General features: G+C 40.3%; 1 protein-coding gene across 1 annotated transcript in view; it reads right to left on the reverse strand.

Annotated features, from left to right (window-relative positions):
• The window catches only part of ATRNL1 (attractin like 1), a gene marked incomplete in the record, with an annotated part of 6,064,901 nt that overhangs the window by 5,407,972 nt on the left and 629,466 nt on the right, over nucleotides 1-27,463 (reverse strand). The window contains 1 exon segment of the mRNA XM_044055896.1: nucleotides 2,324-2,407. Within this exon segment, the coding sequence (XP_043911831.1) occupies nucleotides 2,324-2,407 (84 nt within the window).

Raw genomic sequence — 27,463 nt, forward strand, 5'->3', positions numbered from 1 at the left:
GGGTCAGCAACAGGGCTTTTGTAAAGAAATTTGTGGGAATCAGGCACTCTATAATATCTGTCAGGCTTAGCCGGAGCAGGAGGTAGAGAATCAGGGTTAAAACTGGATTCTAAGTAAACATCATCCACAATATCTAAAACTGGTGGGATGGCAAGTGGTCTGTGTTGGGGGAGTAAAAGAAACTCTCTGAGCCTTTTCTTCGAGTCAGAGTAGTCCTCACCTTCCCAGTGAAAATGTTCCCTCATAGTGTGTAAAGTTTCCCCAAAGGAGTAGTCTTCAGGAGGAGAAGCTGAGGGAATGGAATCCTCAGCATCAGAATCTTCATAAGGGGAGAAGGAGTAATCTTGGTCCTCAGAGGAGTCTGAAGAAATGGACACTTGCTCAGAGGATGCATAATCTTCCTCTTGTCTAGGCCTTTTGTCAGGAGGGGGCTGGGAACCCCTGATTAAAGTGATCAAATCTTCAGCCATTTTGAGCATCTGTTTCTTAGGCATGGGGCCTTGAACAGGGGACTGAAGTGCAGTCTTTTTAGATTTAATAGGAGTCTTAGTCTTAGAATACGATTTAATGGTGAGTGTCGTCGGTCTGAAGACGCCTTCAGAAACCGATGGTGTTTCTGCAGCACCGACATCTTTTTCAGCAATGTTGTCGGTAGGGCCTTAACTAAATGGCTGCATCGGCCTGGTACATTCCGTCAAAAATTCTGAAGCGGGTCTCAGGTTCCAGATCTGCGGTAGTCAGGGGCTGCATCAGAGCCTCACTGAGGACCGGAGACCGGACCAGCCGAGGCCTCGGAATCTGGCTTAGGCCTGGGCTGTCTGTCCTTATCCTTGCGTTTTTTGTGCACGCTGGTAGTCGGTTGCTCCGACGGCATGGTGTAGTTAAATTTCCTACCAAAGTAGTGTCATGCGAAATCAAAGCGTCTTTTAATAGTACTCTTATTAAACCTAGAACAAAAATGACAACTAGTGACGTCGTGGTCTGGGCCTAGGCAAGGTATGCAATAAGAATGAAAATCCTTATGAGGTATTTGCTTCCCACAAGAAATACAATTGTTAACTTTTTCTGACATCGGTCTGAGGCAAGAAAAGTTTCCCCAACGGGGTACTTAGCTTTATAGAAGACTTCGGTCTGAAATCCGAATTGGAAAATCTCAGTAGTCGGCCGACCGGCACTTGCGACCTGCTTCTGCTTCGGGCACCACGCGGCAAGAAAGACTGAAGAAAATGGTGTCGGTTGCATTATATATACCCCTGGCGCACTGACGTCAGGGAAGAAGCGACAGCAACCGACGCCGGACCAAGACTTTGGAATTCCAGCCGACTGCGGGACCGCCTGACGACAGGATAACCCAAGTGTGATGACTGCAGCAGGGTAACACGATGAACATCAGGGCATTGTACTCTATAACGGGTCTAATGAGGGATGAGTACAGTTTGTCAGCAGGAAACATGTACAACCCCCAAATATAATTTAACATTCCCACCATGGACTTAATCAAATGCTTTATTTTTAAAGGACTTAAATGGCATCCATTAAGGTGTCATCACCTTTATGTTCTCTAATATTTATTCCCAGTACCTCTTCACCTCTTCTTGCTTGCTATATTTAACATCTAATACAGGCATTTCAGTCTGAATTCCCTACTCAACAGTTTTTCCTTTGTAAATGTAACTCAGAAATGCACTAATATACAGCCTCAGACATGTTAATTACTCGTGTCCTCTCCTCCAACCTCCAGATTAAGCTTCATGCACAGACCATGCTTTTTTGGTCCTTGGTCCCAAACTGTGCGTACTTTCCCTTCTTTTCTTAAAGATCGTTCCTCTTACCCATTTTCTGTTCACAAATAAAACAGCTTATTTTGAGACTCTAGGAAAATGCAGCTGCTCATACAACTTAACCTCGTCACTTTCTTCCTCTGTCTACCTACGTTGCTCTGTCTTTATCTTTCGATCACCACTCTTTAAGCATACCAGTTCTGAGAGATTTGTTATACCCACATAAAGTCTAGCAAAGATCTCTTTAACTAAACTGTTAATGCAATCAGAGATGTGTAATATGGGTGTTAATTGCAGGAACAGAAGAAGGGAAGGAAGTGACCTAAGTAACTAGTAATGTGTAAAAAAATATCCTAAAAGACTTGCCAGAAAATCTCCCAATATTATCAGCTGAAAGAAAACTGTCTGTATGTCATGTGTCTGCAAAATTAATATAAAAAGCCATGCAAACCTAACAGAATCTTATGGTTATTTTTATTCATTGCCAATTTATAACAGACCATCAACACACATTAAAAAAAATCATAAAAACTTATACTTACAATCCCTCTATTAGCCATGTGCATTTTGTTTTGTATTTATAATTTATTGGTCCATCTGTTAGGTATCCAGAGGATTCTGTCAACCTGAAAAAAAAAAGATATTACAGTTTTAAATAACTTTGAAGCTTGTTACAAACACATTGACATTTAGTAACGTGAAGGTAAAATACATAACGGTTTGTTAAATTGTATGTATGTGTGTGTGTGTGTGTGTGTGTGTGTGTGTATACATACACACACACGTATGTAAGCTGCACGTTTATTTCAGAAAATGAACACCCTTTGGTCACATATTCTATGTGGTATGCTGCTAAAAAAAAATGGCTACCTTTTCTGTCCTAGGGGTTTCCAATGGCCCCAGGACCATTTTGACTGTTTTCCTTACAGGATATAATGTTCTCATTGCTATGCATTTCATTATGACCCCGTAGAACCTCTGTAATGCTGAGCTCAGACACGTTTTCCAACCTGTTGCCAGAGTGGGTGAAGGCAGAAGCATGCTAGGATGCTGTGCCCGAAGAGAGCACTGGGAAAGGTTACACAGGCCCAAAATAGCAATGTACAGAAGCAACATCAAATGGGTTACTGAAAAATGCTTTGGGTGCTATAATAAATCTGGCATCACCCTGGGCCAAATTAAGGATGTTCATTTTTTTTCTCATTTTATTTAGAGCAGCACATCTCCATTTTTATCAGAAAATTGGAAACTTTATTGACAAGTAATGCAACATTAACAACAGCAATAAGCCATCCATCCATCACCCCTTTTTCCTATTTTTGCACATGGGGTCGGGGTGTCATTTCAACAGTGACAATTATCTAGAGCCAAGGTTTACACCGCTAGGTGGCTAGCCCTGCCATGGCAGTTCTTCCATAGCACACACTGATTTGCACACTCACACCTATGGCCAATTTAGTGTGTCTAATCCACCTACTGCGTGTCTTTGGAATGTGGAAGGAAACCCATACAAACACAGGGAGAACATTCAGACTCGATACAGAAGGCACCCCAGCCAAGAATCGAACCGGGGAACCTCTTGCTGGGAGGTAATAACACTATCTACTGTGCCACCCAACAACCATCAAACTATAAAGCTGCAAAGGTAAAATGACTAAAACTGAGATAAACAAACCATCCCCCAAGCCCCCTACTGGATTAAGCTTCAAAACTCTTTATCCCAGCAATACAAAAAAAGTAGACCAAGAATTATCCTTCAATGAGGCAGTTTTACTTCCATAACCAAGCACATATCCATTTGAGGGTGCAGTGATACTGTGTTTGTAATATGTTACTGCAATTCTTATGGCTGTTTGCTCTGTTGCTTTAAATGTAGGTTGAGATTTTTGCACTTGCTTAATTGTCATGAACTGGTATAAAAGAAGTTTTTAAGTTATAATCATTGTCTGATGAAGTGGCTTGGTCCACGAAAGCGCTCACTGTTTGTTTATTGTGGAAATAAATTTTTGTATTCTTTTATTTTGCAGCCTTGGTCTGTTACTTCCAGTGTTTTTATGCTATAGATCTAAATTAGCACGGACTCCTCCTATCCAAGAGGGACACAGGAGAACCCCCTGCGGTGAATTTGTGGTTTCCCATCCAAACGTCCAAGTTACACTTAAAAACGATTAACAAGGGACTCTACTTAATCTGTATTGGAAGTTTTTTCCACAGGAGAGTCAACCTCTGTGTGACATATCTGTCACTCCAGCAAGTCCTGTTGATGTCACATGCTAGATTAAAGTCCCTAGAGTGAGTGAATTGTGTACCATTTGACTTATGAATGTGCAGCATTTCCACTGAGGCAGGATCAAAGGTTTCTCTGTACACAAGGCACAGGTCTATACGATACAGAGCACAGTAACAGTGATTTCAGTCTGTCCACTTAAGACATGCACTGAAGACCCTGAATTTTCTGTGTGAGTAACCTTTGAGGTCTCTCCAGTTGATGTAGGTGCCTGTATAAGTACAGACCAAAGGGAGCATTGTACTCTTACTGGCCTGATGACAGAAGTGTACATGGGGGTTATAGCCTCTTTTGTTCTGAAAGGCTTTCTTTACCACCATGGAGACATGGTGATCAAAAGTAAGATTGCTGTCAACCTGTGTGGTCAAATCTCTCACCACTGACTTAGAACTTAGGGCGTTTAATCTGCAGTGTCGCTCATCTAGTCAGGATGAAGTAGATGAACATTGCAGGTTCTGTTCAAGAAGCTTTATTGTGTACAAACACATTAAAATGAAGCAAAATAACTAACATATATACAAACTAGCTGTCCCATACATAGATGTGCACACTCTGCCTATACTCACAAAATGGCACTGAAGCTAGCACATGCTTGCTATTTATATGCACGTTCAGGTCTTAGAAATGCTTCTTTAAGGTACAATAGATCTGTTATTCTACATGCAGGGACATTGCCTTTGCCAAAGGGCATGATAATGCATTTTTTTGCATTCATTTTTAAGACCTTGACTTTGGCACCAATCATTGGTTTGCACAAGTCTTTCTTGTATAATGGTGAAATCATTTGGGGACTCTATGACCACTCCCAGTTTGCAGTCATCATCAAACTTTGTTAGCCACAGACATTTTGTTTTTGCCTGTACTTCTGAGAAGTAGATTTCAAACAATAAGGGCCCCATCACCAATCCCTGTGGAACAACACTGGTGACAGGTCTGCTGTTGGAGGTGGAGTCCCCTATTTTGACTTTATGTGCTCTGTTGGTCAAACAGTTTGCAACCCCCCCCCCCCGTATACGGGTTGATTCCCAGTTGGGTGAGTTTTTTAATGATGCCTGAGTGGGGATTGTGTCAAGGGCTTTGGCCAAGTCTAGGTTAGCCAGATGCACAAATTTGTCTTCATCCAGGGCTTTGGTGACAATCTCGAAGAAGTTCACCAGGTTCAACAGGCAGGCTCTCCCTTTAACAAAACCAGACTGGGTCAGGTCAAGTGTTTGAAGGTCTCCTATATACTTGTTATAAGGGGCATGATGATTCTCTCCATGGCCTTGCAGATAAGGCTGGTTAGGCTAAAGGGTCTATAGTTCCCATAGCAGGTGGATGTACCCCCCCCCCTTGTGCAAGGGGATGACGGTAGCCGTTTTCTGTTCAGCAGGGACAAAATTAGTGCTTAGGATGCGGATGAAGAGAGTACCCAATGGTGTTGCTAACTCCTGTGTTAAACCATTGAGAAAGCAGCCTGGAATATTATCAGGTCCCATAGAGGCTATGTCTCTGGCCTTGGAATGAGTGGTTAAGATCTGCTCTTTAGCGATACTAGGTGGAGAACAGGTGGTAGGAATGTTTTGGGGTATGAGAGGCAGGGACAGGTGGAAGAAGTTTTTTACTGAACCTGTTCCCTAGCAGGTTGGCTATTTCCACTGGTTCAGTATATATGGTACCATTCAATACCAGTTTAGCACAAATCTGGGCTTTTCCTTTAAGGTTTCAGATGCAACTAAAGAATGACTTATGGTTATCCTTAGCTAGGGATGCTAATCTAGATTAGAAGTTAGCTTTAAAGAACTTTACAAGATGAATTATTTCCTTGTGCAAGCTGAGAAGGGTGTGCTTGCAATTCTGAGATCTTTCATTCTTGCTCTTAGACAGCAATTTCTTATTATAACCCATTTATGGCAGATGTCCACTAGGCAGGCTTGTTGTTTCTTGAGGATATTGCCCTGGTCCTATCAGGAATGGCTGAGTCAATACAATTGTATAGCTGTTTATACAATGCATTGGTGTATATCCCAGTATAGGTGTCCTTGCCATCAGTGGGGGCAGCAGCTGTGAAGCTATTAAATGCCTTCTCCTAAGAGGCTTTAGTTGGTTTTGGAGACTTTTTTAACCTAATTTCTCCTGGGGGGGGGGGGGATCTGATGCTATTGTTACTTCAAAAATGACTGATTTATGATCAGACTTCAGCAGGGAGGGCAGCATACTTGTGGTGATGCACCTTTCTACAGGGAGGGCAGCATACTTGTGGTGGTGCACCTTTCTGCCGTGTTGGTGAGTACCAAATCTAGAATGCTTGGGCTCCTTGTAGGGGTGTCAACTATCTGCTCCAAGGCATTTGAGTTAACAAAGTCCAAGAATGTTTAGACAAGTATGTTTGTACAAGTATAATTTACCCAATCTATGGATGGATAGTTAAAGTCACCCATAACCAGGGTGTTTGGTTGCATTTTGAGCGATTCAAGTAGATCAAAGTAGGCAGTGTGGATATCATGGTTCATGAAGGGGGATCTACAGCTGGTGATAACTTGGAGAGGGGTCTTTCTTGTAGTTATTTGCACATGGAGTAACTCTAGGGAATCATTCTGTTTAAGCAGTCTGGAGGTGTATTTATCTTTGATGAATACTGATATTTCACCTCCTTTAAATTTTGCGTGTTTGCTTTGTGGTCTGAACGTGTGGAAGGCATTATACCCCAGTATGGCCAGGATACTCTCCTCAGCCCTGAACCAGGTCTCTGTGATTGCACAGATGTCTGCATCTTCCAAGGCAAGGAGTGCTTCCAGTGAGTGCAGTTTCAGATTCAGACTCCTAGCATTTAGCAGCATGACCTGAAGGTTGTTTTTTGAGGATATTTTTTCGTTTTAAATTTTGTTTTTGTGACATTGCCTAAAAAAGGCACTAAGGGGAGGCAAAAGCCTTAACCAGTAGCTGAAAGCCCAGAAGTGACAGGTGGAGACCATCTCTGGCAAAGCATTGTGGTCTATCAACCATATCATCCCAGGCTGACAAGTAATGGATCCCCTTCATTTTACCAAATAAACAGGTATGGGCTGAGTATACAAGGATGGTTAAAGGTTTTGGTGTTTACTAATAAAATACCTGACCTGAAAGTGTCACAATGCACTGGCTTACCAGGAAGGTCTGTATGCATGAGAAGGTAAGGCTGGAGAGCTAAGGGGTCATTTCAGAATAGGGATGAAATCATGGTATCAGCTGAGGAAGGCAGTGGGTTATGCTTTCTCAAAGACAAAGGTGTAATTCCTTCAACAAAGGTAGACTGTAGGGTAGTGTTACTGTTTTCTCAAAGACAGTGAGACATGCTTATTAACCTTAGGAACACAAAACACAGTAGTAGGGATACTTACTTAGGGCAGCCTTTGACCCCACAAGACCATAGTGCATTTGGTTTAGAAGTTCTGCAATGTATGCGAGACCTAACAAGAGAGTTATGTGCAGGTTTGGTACCTCTTGACAGAACCTGTTTAGGTACTACAGAATTTTTGGTAACATCTTTGTAGGATTAGTGTATAACCTTTATGCACTTCACAAAGAATTCAGAGTGACTTGGCTTTTGGGTCCAGCTTTCTCCTTGGCATTCAAATGACCACAGTATTAAAAAGTTATGCAGATCAACCCAAGGTAGTAAAAATATAATCACAACTTTCAAAATGATCATTCTACTGCTAAGACATGTACATCTCAGATCGATCCCACAACAAAAGGAAAACTGAAATTTAATTAATGTTTTTTTGTTTGAATCTTCCACTGAATTCCCACTTACAGTATGTTTCTAAGTTTACATACAAACATGTTTCAAAGCATGTCCATAATTCTCAGTACCAGTCATCATATGAAATATATTTCCACCAAAAAATGAAGGACAGAATAAAGTTTTTCTGATTTACATGCCAGACAATTAATGTCAACAGTAACAACTTAAAAGTAAATTATTTAGTAATGTGCAACAGAAAGTGATATTAACAGTAGCTAATAGATTCAATTTGAAAATATGACACAATAAAAAAAGAATGAATATATATATACATGACACACTGGGCCACATTGGGAAAACACAATCAACAAACATAACCTGGGTATGACCTATGTGGCAAGGTCTTCACTTGACTCAGGAATAAGAAATCCTTTATCCTAAAGCAGCTGTAATCTTCAAAATCTGCTCCCTGGATAAAAATTGCAAGATTTACGGGAAATTAAAATCAAATCTGTGGCAGGTGGTAACTAGTGCTTTAATCAACTGTAGTACCAAAGCTGTTTCCTCACACAGTTTTAAGACAGACATTCTCAGATGTTATTTCATCATCTATCATCTGCAGCCACACAGCTGCATTTTCCTCTCTGCTGTCTCTTTTACTGTCATGCAATGTTTGCATTATGCAAAGGATATCTATTCCTCTCCCAATAAGTATACCAGCAGACATCAACAAGACTCCTTTTCATTTTATCCTGGTCTAAATATGCAAAATACACAGCAATAATGCATACATTTCTTTGAGTGTGTGTGCATGCTGGCACAATATATATATATATATACACACACACACACACACACACACACACACACACACACACACACATATATATCTATCTGTCTCTCTCTCTATATATATATATATATATATATATATATATATATATACACACACACACACACGACATAAATACATTATATATTTGGAGCAGTCCATCTGAACAAGAGTAACTTTATCAAGTACATCATTTCCCCTTACCTAAAATGGTGTAGTCTTGTAGTGTATATTTAAGCAAAGGAAGGGGGCAAAGCCGTTCCATGAAGGTGCAGCCTGCTGCTTTCAGCAGTTTCAACAACCTGCCCTTCCTTCTCAACAAACCTGCTCTTGACAAAACAGAACTAATGTGTGTGTGTGTGTGTGTGTGTGTGTGTGTGTGTGTGTGTGTGTGTGTGTGTGTGTGTGTGTGTGTGTGTGTGTGTGTGTGTGCGCGCACATGTGTCTGCGGGACCCATATCACAAGCAACCAGGAAGCATAAAAATCCACATGTTGTTATGCAACAAAGTCCACAAGGTTTAGGATTTCTGCAGGAAGTGTTTCCCTGTGTATTTTCATACCCCAAGCAGACTTTACAATTTTACCTCTCGTAGGCAGCAACTGCCTGAGGCATAACCTTTAAATGAGGAAACTGGGGGCACGTCTTTGGGAATGTAATGAGTTCATCACTGCCAACCACCGTTTTCCATTTTCTACATGGAGTTGGGGTGTTGTGTTAACTGTCACCAGCTCTCTTGATTCAATGAGAGTTTCTTTGACAGTCATGCCTGCCTGATGCAGTTCTTCTCAAACATCATCAAGCCACCTCTTTCTGGACATCCTTGTTTCCTGTTGCTTTCTTCCTGTCTGTCCCAAATCTTCTTTACCAGATCGTCTACTGCTTTTCTGCACATGCCCAAATCACTGTAATCTCTCTCTCTGACCTTCTCTGCAATTAGAGCTTGTTTGGCTTCTGCTGTGATGTCCTTATTTTTTCAGCTGTCCCACAGTGTGCATCCTACCATCCATCTCAGGCAAGTCATCTCCATCACCTCTAGCTTCCTCATCTGCTCCCATGTTTCTGTACCATACAGTAGTACCGGCCATACAACTATTTCATGCACCTTACTTTTCAGCTTCATTTTTCTACCATACACTAACCCTGACACTCTGAGTCAGCTTGGTGCAACTCCTCTGATTCTAGCTTTGACCTCCTAGTTCAGAATTCCCTTCACCTCAACCACCCCTTCCAAACCTGTTCCAATATTTTCCCATCTGTCTTGGTTCTCATCTTCTTCTGATTTTCCCCATTTGCTGCCATAACATACATCTTTTCTGTAGTCAGCTTCATCCCATGTGTCTTCAGTTTTGCATTCCATTCCCCTCTGCTCTGCTGAAATTTTAACCAGAGTCTGCCTGTAATGCCACATCGTCTGTATACAACAACTCTGGAAGTATAACCAGTTGGCAAATTTAAAAAAATTCCTGTAGTACTTTGTCTGAAATGCTGGGGGACCAAATGATTGTAACTAAGGAAACAATTCTTTCGAGCTGGGACATATGATCTAAGTTGGCCAGATATATTAATGTCATACTAAGTTTAATGCTATTGGATGCAAAATACATAAATATTAATAATTACTAGAACATGCAAATCAGAATCTAAATCAGCTACAACTTAAGTATTGACTATTGTAAAGGAGATAAAAGAATTTAAGGTGGAATCTTTAAAAGAGGGAAACAGCAACTTATCTAGAAATAAATGGAATTTGTGGAAATAAAACATGCAGAATGATGTTCAGCAAGAGGAGTGAGGTTTAAGGGAATGCAGGAACGGAACAAAAAAAAAAATAATAGTTGAGTAAATGACGGTTGTTAAAAATGAAAACATAACTGCATATTTTTCTATATCATTGTTGAAATCATGTGAATTTAACATTATACCCAAGTGATGTCTCCAGATGTTTACTATCAAAAGTTTGAAACTTACCTCATCATTCATAAGATCGATAGTAAAGGTGCAAAAGCTTAAAACTGCGAGTGGAAATCCCACTGCCTCCGAAATGGTGACATGTAGCTTGCGTTCCTGGTTTTGAGCATCGCTGTTTTCAATTGGATCACACTACAGTGGGGATTGGGAAAATTACCATTTCCTTTACTTTAGTGTGATCTCGGAGTTAGAATATATAATTAGCGGGGGGGGGCACAGACCCCCCAAATGGGGGGGCAGCAAAACAGCAAAAAACATTTGTGACAAATGACCAGCTTTTGTGCAGAAGATTGTTTCAGGAAATGTCACTTCTGGCTTTCCGAATGTTTGACATTGTGAACACTCAGCAAAACAGTCTCCATCCTTATTTTTCGACTATTACATTAAACATTAATATGGATTTCACTGTTTTAGTAACAAACTACCTCCAAGTGCATCTGCAGTTACCTTCTACTGACACATCTAGGAGTCAAATATTGCTTGTTTTCATTTGCATCAATAATTCCAAAACCATGCTATGTACAATATTTTAAAATATTTCATCTTAAAGCTTACACAATGGCAAACTCAACTGCATTAATATTTGACTTCTCTGTGGTGTTGGTAAAGAGATATTCCATCCCATAAGAGCCCCAGACCCCATATAGCCATTCACAATATATTAAGCTAACACCCCCCCCATCACATCTGTCCAAAACACCAAAGTACTAAGAGTTATCATAGATCACAACATGAAATTTGATATGCATACTGCACAGACAATAAAAAAGTAAGTCCATAAAAAACTCCAAGTCCTACATAGATGCAGAAAACACCTCACCAACAATAGTAAAGCTACCATCGCAAGATCCCACCTAGTCTCCACTCTTCTCTATGCCTCCCCCATACTCATCAACCTAAACAAAACAGACTTACATAAACTATATACTTGATACAGTAAAATAGCGAAGTTTGCAACTGACTCACCCTGCATGAGACATCACTGCCTAGCAATCAAGCAATTATCCTGGCTAGAGTCACCTAACCTGCTTACCTATAACCAACTTACAATAGCCCATCAAATCCTATATAATTCCAATAACATTCCTTCACTACATGGCCTACTGAATATATCTGTTCCAACAACCGCCTACTAAGATCCACCAAAAAAGGACTAGTTGACATAACCAAAAGCAGCAATAGCTCTGGGGGCTCCCTCTGCTCAACTACTGCTGCAAAAGCATGGAATTCTATCCCCCCAGATATTAGGTCCACTGAAAACAAAAACAACTTCAAAAAACTCCTCCAGGCCCATTTAACCAGGTCCTGGATATGCAGTTGTTCAGACCCAGGGTAGCCTCCCATTTTGATCTTATTATGCAAGCCTACAATCTGCTCCTTTCTGTGTTCTGTACTCAATTATCTTGTCATTTATTGTATTAAACGTATGAATGTAACACCCTACAACTGTGTTGCACTTTTCACATAATGTTATTTTACACTGTATAATTATTCTATGCTTATTTTACAGTACTAGCATGTAACAGTTCCTTTCTTTCTTTTGTACTGTACTTTAACAACTTGTGTATTGCATTTTCCTTGGTGAGCCAGAGGCCGCCAGTATTGGCCTTCACTTCAGAAAAGTATATACCAAACAGGAGGGGTCTCAACACTGAATCCTGTGGGACACCACTAGTAACATGTTTCCTACAGGAAGTGGATTCACCTATGCAGACAACATGTGCCCTGTCAGTGAGCCAGTTGGCTATTCATCTGATGATATAGGGGTTTAAAGCCTACCTCAGTAAATTTATCTACAATTTCTGAATGGGGGATTGTGTTGAAAGCTTTAGCCAAATCTAGATAAGCAGCGTGTACCATTTTACCCTCTTCCATGGCCCTGGTGATTTTCTCGAAGAAGTCCACCAGACTGAGCAGGCAAGACCTCCCTTTGACAAAGCCAAATTGGGACTAGTCTAGTGTTTGGAGAGTTCCTATATCATTATTAATCAGGTCCATGATAATTCTCTCCATGGTCTTGCAGATAAGACTGGTCAGGCTTATGGGTATGTAGTTCCTTGGGTCAGTTGATGGGCCACCCTTTGCAGCAAGACAACTGTTGGAGTCCTCCATTCCTCTGGGACAAAGCCCATCCAGGGGCTGTGATTAAAGAGGGTTTCTAGTGGCCCTAATATATTCCATTTTAAGCTATTTAAGAAGCATCCTGGAATGTTGTTGGGACCCACGCAGGCTGTGTTTTTGGCTTTAGAGAGTGCAGTAAGGACTTGTTCCCTCATAATCACTGGTAGTGGATGGTTGCGGGTATTTCTTTGGGTGTGGTAGAATGTGATGAGGGGGTGAAGTATGAACTGAACTTGTTGGCCAGCTGGTTTGCTACAGTTTCAGGCTCAGTGTAAATCATTGCCATCCAGTATTAACTTGGCACATTGCTGAGTGCTTCCCCTGAGGTTACGAGATAATTTAAAAAAAAGCCTTAAGGTTATCTTTCACCTGAGAGGCTATCTTTGCCGCATTGTTTGCTTTGGCAGATCTGACTAGCTCTCTCAATTTGATTGTTTAGACTGGTGAGTGTCTTTTGGCACTGTTTTTTCTGCTCCTTCTTGGCTTTGGAGAGGATACTTCTCCTTTTGTTGAATAGCCTATTTATGCAAGGAGTCCACCAGGATGGTTTATTTTTGTCAGTAATCATAGGTTTGACTCGGACAGGTACTGCTTCCACTTTGCAGCTATATATGTGGTTGTACAGGGCTTTTGTGTACAGCTCAGAGTAGCCCTCAGTGTCATCTGGGTTCAGAGGGGCTTGGAAGTTTAATAAGCTGTCACTTAGTTTGAGGTAACTGGCCTTAGCGAAGTTCTTAACAGGTTTGGAGTTTGATGGGGGTTCTGTGTTGGTTTTAATACTAAAGGAGATCATTTTGAAGTCAAATCTTACCAGGGAGGAGTTAATGCACAGGAGCGAGCAGCAGGCCCCCATGTTCATGAGTACCAGGTCTAGGATATCTGTACCTCCAGCTGGGGAGCTCACTAGATAGTCCAGAGTGTTTGCACTAATGAAGTCCAAAAACGTCTGAGCAAGTGAATTATGGGTCATATAAGTCTAGCAGTTTATGGAAGGGTAGTTGAAATCACCCATAACTATGGTGTTAGGCTGACTGCTAACAGATTCCAGTAGGTTTAAGTAGGAAGTGTGTTTTTTTAGACATGTTAGGGGATCTGTAACTACCAAGGATATGATATGGGGTCACAGTTATAGTTAATTGGGCATAGAGCATCTCAAGTGAGTCATGTTGTTGGACCAGTCTAGCAGTGTACTTGTCCTTTATGAACACTGAGACACCACCTCCCTTTGTTTTATCCTGAGCTGAGGGAGATCAAAAGGTATGAAAGGCGTTGTAGCCTTTGATAGCCAGGGTGCTCTCCATGGCTCTGAACCATGTTTCCGTAACTACATATATGTCTGCAGGGTGAGGAGTGCTTCCAGGGAGTGCAGTTTTTTAAACTCCTAGCATTGAACTGCAGTACCTTTATGTAGTCTCGAGTGATTTTGATTATGTTGGTGGGTTTAAACAACTTGGCATGACCTTAAAAAAGCCACTTTGGGGAAAGATAAAGTTTTTGGTAGTATCTCGAAGCCAAGTGTTGACAACTGCAAACCATCTTTGTGAAAGCATTGTGGTTTGTCAATCATGTCTCCCCAGGCTGATACATATTTGATCCTGTTGTTGTGACACCAGAAATTAAGCCAACTGTTGAAGTCATTTTTTGCTGGTACTGTGGCATCATCATTGGTGAAGGCAGAATGCTACTCAAAGCTAGATTCATACTGCTTGGAACACATTCAAAGAGCTCCATCATGTCTCTCTTCACATGGTCCAGTGAGGTACATCTTAGGTCATTTACACCCACATGGACTATGACCGTGTCATACTGGTACTTCTGGTTTAAAGACCAAGTGCATGCGTGATCTGGAGGATCCTGGATCCAGACAGATCACTGTGGTCTTCTCCTTGTTTAGCCTGGTAAGGGGGGGGGGGTATCTGTATGTCTTACAATGGATCCCCCAATAACTACAATGTTTGGCTGTGTGGTGTACGGCTTTATGGGCCTGGAAGTGGGGCTACTATGACTTTCAGAGTTGTATGAGGTGCTGTCTTTTTTGAGTGTGCGTGGGGCCACTGAGAGATGCTTTTAGGGGGTCTTGGAGGACTGGCTAGATTACATGCGAGTACCTGTACATATGTAGGTCTGTGTGTTTGTTCCTTAGTGCTGGTAGTGAGTGTTTTGGATGTAATGCTGACAACCTGGCTTGCATTTTTCATATGTGTATGTGAAAGCGTTGCCTCCAATGGCATTGTGTATCTAAATCTCTCACACACTGTGTTTGTCTCTTCTAAAATTAAATGCTTGTTATTGGACATGGGGTAGTTACTACACTGCCTCAGGATGTCCGTATCCACCAGGCCAGAAGCAGAGATGACAGGGAAGCACCAGTCTGTTATAACAGATCCTTAGTAGATGGAAAGGAGTAGGAGAGAGTCACTTAAAAGTCTAAGTGAGAGTCTTTAATAGTTACTATTAGATTACCTACATTGGTGCTCCCCTCTGCACAAACTGGTAGCTCTTCAAGCAGCTATGAACAGTGGGAGACTATGGACAGCGTTTCCTATACAGGATTTTAAACTGGAGAGGCTTGCTTATATACAAGGCACTGGTAAGCAGGTCTGCGTGATGTGCAAACGTGAGGCTTTTATTCCAGCAGGATGAAAGACGTTTACAGTTAAGTCCTCAGGCCAATCAAATACAAAAAATTAAGTCTTCCACCAGCAGTTCCCAACTTGGATGTGTTGAATCAGCCCTCTACCTGCACCAGAGTGCAAAAAAAGCCTTCTTAATGTAAAACCAACCACTTTTGAGCTCAAATGCAGTAATAACTGCTTTACAGCAAAAGGCTGAACTCTTGCACTATGAAGAATCCTTGGAAATAAGTTCAAAAACCCTATGAATGTTCACAAATACAAAGAAAAAAAACAGTATGCAAATGTAGGAGAACTTCTACAAACACTCAAATATAAAGTGATCTATGAAATGGTCTGCCATGGAGAGCCAAGGAGTTCCCCAGAGTTTTGGTGAACTGAAAGCAGCACTACTGCTCTCACATTAACCAAAGAGTCAGTGGGACCTACTCACACAGTGAAGCAGACCATCATCATCACCATCATCATCATAATCAACACCCTTTTCCCCTTTTTTCTACATGGGGCTAGGGTGTTACGTGCAATGTCGCCACCTTTTTCAATTCAAAGCCTATTCCTATATTCTTCAATAGTTGTCACTGACTGTCACAAGTCTTCTCACACAATCCATCCATCTCTTTGCTGCACATTGCTGCTTCCTCTCGCTTTTTCCTCGTCTCTCCCAAGTCTTTTTCAGCAAGTCTTCTGCTTTCCTGCACATGTGCCTGAACCACTGTAATCGGTTCTCTTTGACCTTCTCTGCAATTGGAACTGCCTTGACTTGTGCTGTGGTGTCATCATTCCTTCACCTCCATCACCTCGGGCTTCCTCAGTCACTCTGCCTTTACTGCCCAGGTTTCTGTACCATACAGTAGTACTGGTCACAGCACTGTTTTGTACACCTGAGTTTTCAGCTTCTTTGGCCTTCTTTTGTCACATACAGACTTAAACACATAAACCCTTAAAGCAACAATACAAGACCTTGGGCCAGATTCCAAAAATGCTGTTCTCAGTGTTAGTGACCTACTACAAATGCCTGTCTATAATCAGGCTTACACTAGGGGCCAGACTCCAAGAGAACGCTCAGCCTATCAGTATAAGTGGTCACTTACTGTGAGATCGAACCTTTTGGAATCAGGCTCTTTGAACATCACGCAGCTAGTTAGTCATGCATCTAATTATTATTGGTTTTGTTATTAGAGAGCCTTACTGTTACATATTCTGTATTACCTGAAATGGTCACTTTATTCCATGATTGAAGAGATCCCTGACCTTCTGTGTACTACAGGCTTAAGGACAATAAACTGATGCACAGCAGTGATACAGCAGAAAAAGGAGAGGGTCAGTAGCTTTATGAATAAATACAGAGCAATTGTTTATGCTTACATTTGCCCAAGGTTAAAATGTATTAGAAGGACAGGAGTACTAATGTAAGTAGCTTTATGAACAGACATAGAGCATTTGTTTATGCATACGCTTACACAAGGCTAAAAATAAAACTGGCTAAGCATAGCATGCCTGTAAGAATTCAGAGCAGTACAAAAATGTTTCTAATTGATGGGATACTGATTGTCATCTAATTTATCAGTTACTCGATCTAGGAGTTTCTTGGCAGTCGACCACTATCATGCTACAGCTGCCAGTAGATGTTGAAATACTGGTGATGCAATGTGCAGGTCATTTTTTACTTATGTCAACTTGTCTATGATATTTATGGGATTTCTTCTTTAGCTACTTAAATAGGCTGGCACTGTCCTTTGTTTAATGCCCTTCTGATATTGTATTGAGACCATATGATCAAGTCACCAACACTTCACAAGAGCGGATGACTTCCGGTAACAATGACACAAACATTACTCCTCATAAATTATGAACAAATGCGACTTTTGGTAACTGCTCACAGCCGAACGACTGTATGACACTTGTCTGCTTCATGTAATTTAACAATTTTCTGCTGTTCTCAGTGTCCTTCACTTACTATTACTACATCAGTTGCTATTTTCTGAAACCTTTGTGTGCAAATTAAGCTTGAAACATGAGCATTAGAGCGACGTGATCACTCTATTTTCAAAATTACACCTTAGCAACATATTAACAGCAATACAACAAAGGTGATAATAATGTACCAGATATTAAAAACAAAAAGAAAATGTTCTTTCCTGCTTGAAGGCATTGTGCCATTAAGAAAAATGTAAATTAGGTTAGTTCACAAAAAAAAAATGAAATTAAACAGGGACTAGTTATAGCTATTAATGTTTCTGAAAGTGGAAGTAATGACAACGTCTAAAACATCACTACAGTTCAATTGGAGCCCAGTCTCTCTCTGGCTAGATCACCAAGTCATGCCAAGACCACCAGATAATGGTCACATTTAGTCTATGGAATCACTGTGATTACCACTGACCACTGCTGTAAAAACAATCACCAACTGACAAAACACAATACTCAGCACAGAAAAACACGCCACATAAGGGTGACAGACTGAGCCTCCTCATTGTTTTTAGTCGTCCCACGTTTTAAACCACAAACAGAGTTAATTTTGTGGATTTACAGTAGTTCATTCTGTTTGGTTGTTGGCTGGGAGTATATTCTGTGTGGAGATTTTATGTCCATGTCAGTTTTCACCAACATGTCTAGCTTTGTCCTATAGCTAAAGAAGTGCAGAACAGTAAACTGTGAAATTCTCGTAAACTGTCCATAGGTGTGTGTGTGTGTGTGTGTGTGTCTGAGAAAACACAACCATGGATGTATGTGGTTTGCGTGTTTGCATGCATGCATGTGTGCTTACACTTGTATTTGCATGCTGTGACCACAGACCTGTCCAGGAGTGATTCTCCGCCTTATCCCACTACTTGTTGTTATAGTTTGCAGCTCACCCAAGACAGAACAGGATAAAGTGGACAGAAGCACAGCAACTGTGGGGCAAAGTGGCCAGCCACCCAAGTTCAAAGTGTTAGGGGGGCTGGTTTGGCAGATCATTCTTTAGGGCATACTGGTAAAATACTGGTATTGTATTAGTCAGAACAGAAGCACTGTAGCACTCCATGTGTAGCATAAACTGCAGTCTGCTACAGCTGAAAAAGTTGAAAGAACATTTGTCTTGAAAATGTAGTGCTGTAGTGCAGCATAACCTGTAGCAGCTGCCTGTTACAAATGTAATAATCAGTTTCCTATATTTCAAATGTAGAAAAGAGACTATTTTTGAAACTGAAACAATGTAGCATATAAAAGTATGAGGAGATGAACTCTTTGAGGATGGGCACCAGATGGGGGAACAGACCTTTGTGCAAAAAATGATAGCTACATCTCGAGAAAGTGGAAATTTTAAAATGAGTAAATGTTCAGCATTACTGTGCAAAAACAATCGTCACAAGGCAATATTACAATTGTGAAACCATGCATACGGTCTTTCTACCCTTTAGCAGCAGTACTCACACAGACATGCCTATACATGAAAAAGTATAGCACTACCTGAATCACAGTCCACAAACACACAGCAAAGTGTGCAGGCTGCTGAAAGAGCAGTAAGTCAACAAAACGAACCGGCTGATATTGCAATCATTCTGGCAGACAGGTTTAGTGCAAACTTCACCCCCCTCTCACCCCCTAAAGGGCCTATAAGCATACCAGAAGAATGTAGGGCCCCGTCAATCACTGATGCACAGGTTAAAACAGCCCTATCCAAAGCCAAAAACATAGCTTCAATGGGACTGGACAGGGTCCCAGGCTGTGTCTTACAAGAGCTCCAAAATGAACTAACCCCTCACCTAAACACACTGTTCAAATTCAGCCTCTCTACAGGCTATATACCCATAGAGTGGTGCACAGCAACAGTTATCCCGCTCCACAAAGGTGGAGCCACAACGGACCCCCGGGAACTATCGCCCTATAAGCCTGACTAGCCTGGTCTGCAAGGCTATGGAACACATCATCATGGAACTCATTAACAGAGACATTGGGAACCTCCAAACCTTGGACCCTACCCAGTTTGGTTTTGTTAAGGGCAGATCATGCCTCCTAAACCTGGTGGACTTCTTTGAGATGGTTACCAAGGCATTAGATGAGGGAAAGGAGGTCCACACAGCCTACCTAGACCTCGCAAAGGCTTTCGACACCATTCCCATTCTAGTATTATAGACAAGCTCACCAGCTTGAACATAAACCCCTACACCACGAGATGGGTTGCCAACTGGCTCATGGATAGAACTCACATGGTGAGAGTTGCAGGCTCTACGTCTGACTCTAAACCAGTTACAAATGGCATCCCCCAAGGCTCAGTCCTAGGACCCATCCTGTTCGCTATATACTTATCAGAGGTACAGGCAAGCATAGGAGGACTATGGCTGACAAAGTTCGCAGACGACTGCAAACTAGGGGCCATAATTGATTCTCCGGCTGATACAGATACCCTTCAGATGGGTCTCACTGAGACGGATACCTGGTGTCAAATCATGGCCTCAAGCTAAATGCCAAAAAGTGCATACTCATCCCCTTTGGAAAAAACAAAATACCCGCGAACTACCACATAGGTGGTAGTCCCTAAATACAGGAAATGTAATAAGGGATCTGGGGACCCAAGCAGATAGTAATCTCTCCTTTGATAATCATATTGCCAAGGTGGTTAGAAAATCCTTCTATGTGGCCCACCTAATTACAAAAGGGTTCACATATAGAACAAAAGAGGTTATTGTGCCTCTCTACTCATCACTCATTAGACCCATCATAGAATACAACACCCCATTTGGGATGTACCTTAAAAGACACCTGCAACAGCGGGAAAGGCCACAAAAGTACCTCACCAAGAGGATTACTGGCCTCAAACAGATGCCCTATGCAGCCTGACTCAAGAAACTCCAGCTGTACTCAGTTGCATACCGCTTACTCAGAGGTGATCTCTGCCTGACATACAAGGCCATGTCCAACCCAGAATTGATGGACATGCTCCACCTAAAAAAAAACAAATCCCAGAGAACCACACGCTCTAGAGATATAAACCTCACCACAACAATAAATAGGACATGCTGGAGGGATAGATTCCTATCCCAGTGACTCCCCATGCTTTGGAACAGGATTCCAATATACATCAGGCAGAGCCCCTCATTAACACCCTTCAAGAGAAACCTTGACAGGTGGATGGGAAACAGAAAATTTACCCCGGGGATCACTGCACTGGCTCTGCTGGACAGTGGCGCAGGGAACTAATGGCTCTGCTGGACAGTGGCGCAGGGAACTGATGGGTCTGCTGGACAGAGGCACAGAGAACTAATCTAAGGGGGTGGCGAAAGCCAACACATTCTGGCTAGGCTTATAAATGCCCTTGGGCAGATAGCCTAGTACTTACCTACGAACCTACATGCACATCCCCATAGGATGACACATAGCCTAAGCACCAGAAATAAAAAATAATAATGAGAAAGCAAGGATATAAAGTAGCATCTGTAAACACGTTACTATATCAAGGAATCAAGGATATAAAGTAGCACCTGTAAACATGTTACTATATCAAGGAATCAAGGATATAAAGTAGCACCTGTAAACATGTTACTATATCAAGGAATCAAGGATATAAAGTAGCACCTGTAAACATGTTACTATATCAAGGAATCAAGGATATAAAGTAGCACCTGTAAACATGTTACTATATCAAGGAATCAAGGATATAAAGTAGCACCTGTAAACATGTTACTATATCAAGGAATCAAGGATATAAAGTAGCACCTGTAAACATGTTACTATATCAAGGAATCAAGGATATAAAGTAGCATCTGTAAACATGTTACTATATCAAGGAATCAAGGATATAAAGTAGCATCTGTAAACATGTTACTATATCAAGGAATCAAGGATATAAAGTAGCATCTGTAAACATGTTACTATATCAAGGAATCAAGGATATAAAATAGCATCTGTAAACATGTTACTATATCAAGGAATCAAGGATATAAAGTAGCATCTGTAAACATGTTACTATATCAAGGAATCAAGGATATAAAGTAGCATCTGTAAACATGTTACTATATCAAGGAATCAAGGATATAAAGTAGCACCTGTAAACATGTTACTATATCAAGGATATAAAGTAGCATCTGTAAACATGTTACTATATCAAGGAATCAAGGATATAAAGTAGCATCTGTAAACATGTTACTATATCAAGGAATCAAGGATATAAAGTAGCATCTGTAAACATGTTACTTATCAAGGATATAAAGTAGCATCTGTAAACATGTTACTATATCAAGGAATCAAGGATATAAAGTAGCATCTGTAAACATGTTACTATATCAAGGTACATAATTAGCTGCCTGTAAGGGGTAACAATGCAATTGCTAATACCATGCTGATCGCCTCAAAAACCTACCCACTTTTACAGCACAACTCATTTTTTATGCCGTTGTGATTCAGTGAGGGTTCCCTGTACACCAACTGACCATTAACAATTTTCTTTAAGATTTATGGGATACTGCCCCACTTTCTGAATCTAGCCCAAGCAAGTAGTGGATCTATGGAAGAACAAGTCCGCTGCACAGCACACACCCACATGCAATTTAAACTTTGCCAGTTCCCTTACCCACATACACTTAGAACATGAAATGGAACTGAAACACCAAGCATAAAGCCATGAGGACAAAGGGTCATTAAACAAATTCCATTCAGAAAGTACTAAAACCTACAACTGAATTGTAGAAATGAAGCAAGAATTCTAACTGCTAAATTTAAAATCATAAAGTCCCTTTCATTACTCCATACCACTAGTTACGGCCCCCAAATATCCTACAAAGATTCCTTGTGCCAGTTACATTTACTTTATTTATTGTCATTTGATTACTGGGAAAGTCAATCCCATTTTCAGGGGAGGCCCAGGGAGAAACTCTCTAAAATATAAATGCAGTGACTCCGTGCAGCATGGTACAACACACTAATGTGGTAAAAGGAAGAGGCAAAGGAGTGGACACAGCCTTCCCTCAAAATATGGTGAAGTATGGATACTAATCAATTAAAACATGTTTTAATCTAACTGGTTGTCCATAAATGACTCCACCCAACTGGAAAATGTGGCTCATGTGCTTTCTCACCTACATATATAGTAAACTTCCTGGACAACCTGAACGTCTTCCATCAAGTGTCATCTGTCTGAGGTTGGTACAGCTGTCCTCACATCTCTAGGACCACCATTCGCCTGACAGACACTGTGCATAATGAAGCACATTTGCCACTGACACAACAACTGAAAGTTTCAGACTTCCACAACACTTAATGAAAAAACATAAAAACACCGTCTCTTTCATGACTGCACTTTTACACATTTTGTCAAGTAAATAACTATGAACGGGAGTCATCAGTGTATCCCCAGCTAAACCACTGATGATGCTGCCAGTATTTTCCCAAGATCACACAACTAAGTGCCGTTTCAAATGAATTTCTAATGCCTCATGCACAGCTGCACCCTTATTCTCCAGAATCCCTTCAGAGAAGTGAAAACAGTGAGCTCTTCCCTCCCTTAATACCTTCATACAGAGCTTTAACTTGGGTTAGCAATCTGAATTTAACATCAGTGAACCTCAGACTAGGTAACATGAAATTCCAATGCACTCGGGAATCATCGTTGACTTTTTATGTATCTATTGGGTATTAATTTCCTTTTTTTTTCAAAGTACAAGCATTAAGAAAAAAGAAACAAAAGAAAAATACCTCTCTTAAAAACCCCATGTGAATCTGTTTTTGCCTAAATGCTTGACAAAAGCCACGGAGCTGCTGTTTAAAACCAGAATCATCTTCTGTGTAAATGTTATTTCATGCCATTCCAATACACCAAATGTAAAAGGTCTATATCGATATATCTAGCTAGGAATCCATGTGTGTATTGAAGATCTCCATTAAAGGAAAATTTACTTACTTATTTTTCCATTGTTTGGATTTGTCTCAAAAGGTACAGCCTATTTTCAGAGGAGACCTAAGGTAGTACTTATATTGACAAGAAGCAATTTAGCCATTATGTAGGGAAAGTTCACCACCTACCCCTTTAAAAAGGCAGCGGCTGGAGTTTTTTGGTTTTGTTAGGCAAAAGGTGTGTTATAGTAGATTTCTTTTTAAAGAATTACAGGATTAAGTCTTCTATATTTTCTGCATCTCTGCAAAAAAGTAATGGCAGTAATTTTTAAATGCAAACTCCTTGTGATTGAAAGTGCATCTATAATAAAGTACCCTGCTCTGTTGATAAATACCCATGAGATCTTTTGCACCCATGTGGACTTTGCTTATTTTATTTCAGTCTGATGACTAGGTAAATGAACTGGTTGACAGACCCTTTCACCCATGACCCAGACACCATGGTGCAAGATGCAAACAGAAAATTATACACAGAATAAAGAACATCTCCAGTTGTGTATCTTACACTATCAACGCAGAGATGATACATTTTGCACGTTGTTTATAATTATATATGCATATGACATTATTTACAGTGTGTACAATTACAGCAGGCATTCAGCCAGTGGTCATTTGTTAAAAATATGTCTTTACAAGAGCTGTATGATCTGCTAGGACTAGCCATAGTCACAGAAGCAAGAGAACTTTGATGTCCTTAAACAGGTACTTTTTTAGTTTGTTTCTAAATAATTGAAGTGACTGTTGCTGCCTCACTTCTGCAGTTAAATGCTGATTCCAAACAGCTGGGCCTGTCCCAATGAAAGCCCTTTCTGCTGTGGAAGTTTTAAAACTACCACTAATTCAGGGAACTGGGACCTCACTGTAATGTATCAGCAAAGGATGGAACCTCAGAAGTATAACAATTCTGTCAATACTTAACTACAGTGTCAGTACTGGAACATTAATCCAAGCACCTGGAGTGGGAGTAGAACCCACAGCCTTCAGATTGTATAGGGAACAGAGGCAATTGTGCTATCTGCTGAGACATCAACACTGCTAAAAAGACATGAAAGAATAGACATTTTTGAATGTGGAGAAAAAGTTTAAAACCTCAGATCTATTAATTAGCAGCTAAACAACACTTCACATAGAATATCTGTCTGCACTGAAAATGTTATTTCAGAAGTGTCTTGTGTCTATTACAGTAAAATGAGCAGTGTAAACACAGAAAAACACGTGTCCCTCCTAGTGACAAAAATTGCAGTAACTCTTCTACTTTTAATGCAGGAATCACTCCCTTAGAAATCCTCATTGCAGTGTAAGTGTGGTTTGACGCATGTCTTTTGAGTCATAAACTAAACAATAAATGAACACACACACACAGAACGACTCATGTAAAAAGTAATTCCAACAGAATCATTATGGCTAAGACATGTTCAGAACAGTAACTTTCCTCAGCAGGAAGTGCCAGTTAAGCTGATGATTAAAGTACCAGGTGAAAGCTATAACAGCATTAAAATACATGGTAACACAGTAAAATTAGTTGTTTTGTTGTAGGAGTACAACTTATGCGTTTCCTGAGTCATTTTACAGGCCCAGCAGATCCTTTGCCCACTAAAGAACAAGTGAAAAATGGTGAGAAATGATTATGGCCTTCTGTCACTGTGTGAACGTCAGAAAGGAGTGAGAACCATAGTTGTTTTCCAGTGGAACAGACATTAGTAGCTCCTGGCATCCACTAGACAAAAAGATTTCCAAACATAATAATCCAGGTCCAACAGGAAGTGCACCAGCTAACTAAGTGTCATTTGGCAGTATCTTCAGACCCATTCTGATACTCAGCGATCTCTGTCAACAACTGACAGAAACCCAATTTTCAGAACCCTTGGGACACAAACTCATGGATTCCCATGGTTCACATTCTTTTTTTTTTGTTAGTCAATTTAAAGAAAGAAGTGGCCACTCACTGAATTCACAGCAAGTAGTGATGTGAATCGTAACGGAGTGTGAAGCTGGACAATCTGAGGACAGTACTGCACATCCAAAATCCCAACCTTCAACTTGAGCAACAAAGACAGACGCAACATTTTAAGATTTATGGGATACTGCCCCACTTTCTGAATCTAGCCCAAGCAAGCAGTGGATCTATGGAAGAACAAGTCCTTCTCACACACCCCATTCAGTTCTTTGAGTCATACACTTGGAACATGAAATGAAACTGAAACAGTAAGCAGAAAGCCATGACAAAGGTAAAACAGTATACAAGAAAATATTGAATTGTAGAAAAAGCAAGAGAAGAATTCTAAAAAATTTAAAATCATAAAGTTTCATTACTCCATACCATTAAATACTGGGAAAGTCAATATTTTTGGCCCATGTTAAAGAACAAACATGAATCTTGTGGAAGTTCCCTTACATAAAAGCATTGTACAATACAGTAATCAAAAGCAAACATTAAAATGCACTTCCCTAAAAACACCTACTGGTGAAGTATGGATACTAATCAATTAACAGATCTGTTAATCTAACGTCCACTCCACCAACTGGAATCAATGTGGCTCATGTGCTTTCTCACCTACATATATAGTAAACTTCCAATGGACAACCTGAACGTCTTCCATCAAGTGTCATCTGTCTAATCAATACAGCTGTCCTCACATCTCTAGGAATCATTGCACAGACACTGTTAATCAATACATTTGCCACTTACCAATGGAATCAACTTGCACAACACTTAATGTTAAGCATAAAACACCGTCACTTAATTATGAATGCACTTTTACACATTCTGTTAATCAAATATACCATCACTCCAGCTAAACCAATGGAATCAATGCAGACATTCTGTTCCCAATCACACAACTATGCCGTTACCAATGGAATTTCTAATGCCTCACACAGCTGCACCCTTATCTTCTGTTAATCAATACAGTCACTTACCAATGGAATCAATGCAGACCTTTAACTTTGTTGCATTCTGTTAATCAATACCTCACTTACCAATGGAATCAATGCACACATTCATGTTCATTACAGATAAAGACAGTACATTAATCAATACCTCTCTTACCAATGGAATCTGTTTTTGCCTAAATGCACACATTCTGTTAACCAATCATCTTCTGTGTAAATGTTATTTCATGCCATTCCAATACACCAATAAAAAAAGGCTATATCTATATAGAATCCATTACTTACCAATGGTCTCAAAATCAATGCACACATTCTGTTAATCAATACACGTCACTTACCAATGGAATCAATGCACACATTCTGTTAATCAATACACGTCACTTACCAATGGAATCAATGCAGACATTCTGTTAATCAATACACGTCACTTACCAATGGAATCAATGCACACATTCTGTTAATCAATACACGTCACTTACCAATGGAATCAATGCAGACATTCTGTTAATCAATACACATCACTTACCAATGGAATCAATGCACACATATTCTGTTAATCAATACACGTCACTTACCAATGGAATCAATGCACACATTCTGTTAATCAATACACGTCACTTACCAATGGAATCAATGCAGACATTCTGTTAATCAATACACGTCACTTACCAATGGAATCAATGCACACATATTCTGTTAATCAATACACGTCACTTACCAATGGAATCAATGCAGACATTCTGTTAATCAATACACGTCACTTACCAATGGAATCAATGCACACATATTCTGTTAATCAATACACGTCACTTACCAATGGAATCAATGCACACATTCTGTTAATCAATACACGTCACTTACCAATGGAATCAATGCACACATTCTGTTAATCAATACACGTCACTTACCAATGGAATCAATGCACACATTCTGTTAATCAATACACATCACTTACCAATGGAATCAATGCAGACATTCTGTTAATCAATACACGTCACTTACCAATGGAATCAATGCACACATTCTGTTAATCAATACACGTCACTTACCAATGGAATCAATACACACATTCTGTTAATCAATACACGTCACTTACCAATGGAATCGAAGACAATATGCATCATATAAGGAGACAATTAAAAGCCACATAAAGGACTGGCATAACAAGATGGGTTATGGAAGACTTTGGTGGAAGGACCACTTTGTTTAATAAAAGAGGTACACAAAGGGTCAAGTGTATATGATATGATTTAAAATGTTTTGGTCTATTTCTCTGCTATTAAAATTATTGTTGGAAAACCACATACTATACCCTAGTATTATTACTAAGATTCATTTAATAAAATAGCTGTCATGTTTACACTGATGTATC

Source organism: Protopterus annectens, chromosome 14.part0 (assembly GCF_019279795.1).
Source record: "Protopterus annectens isolate FY-2018-M chromosome 14.part0, PAN1.0, whole genome shotgun sequence".
Classification (NCBI taxonomy): domain Eukaryota; kingdom Metazoa; phylum Chordata; order Ceratodontiformes; family Protopteridae; genus Protopterus; species Protopterus annectens.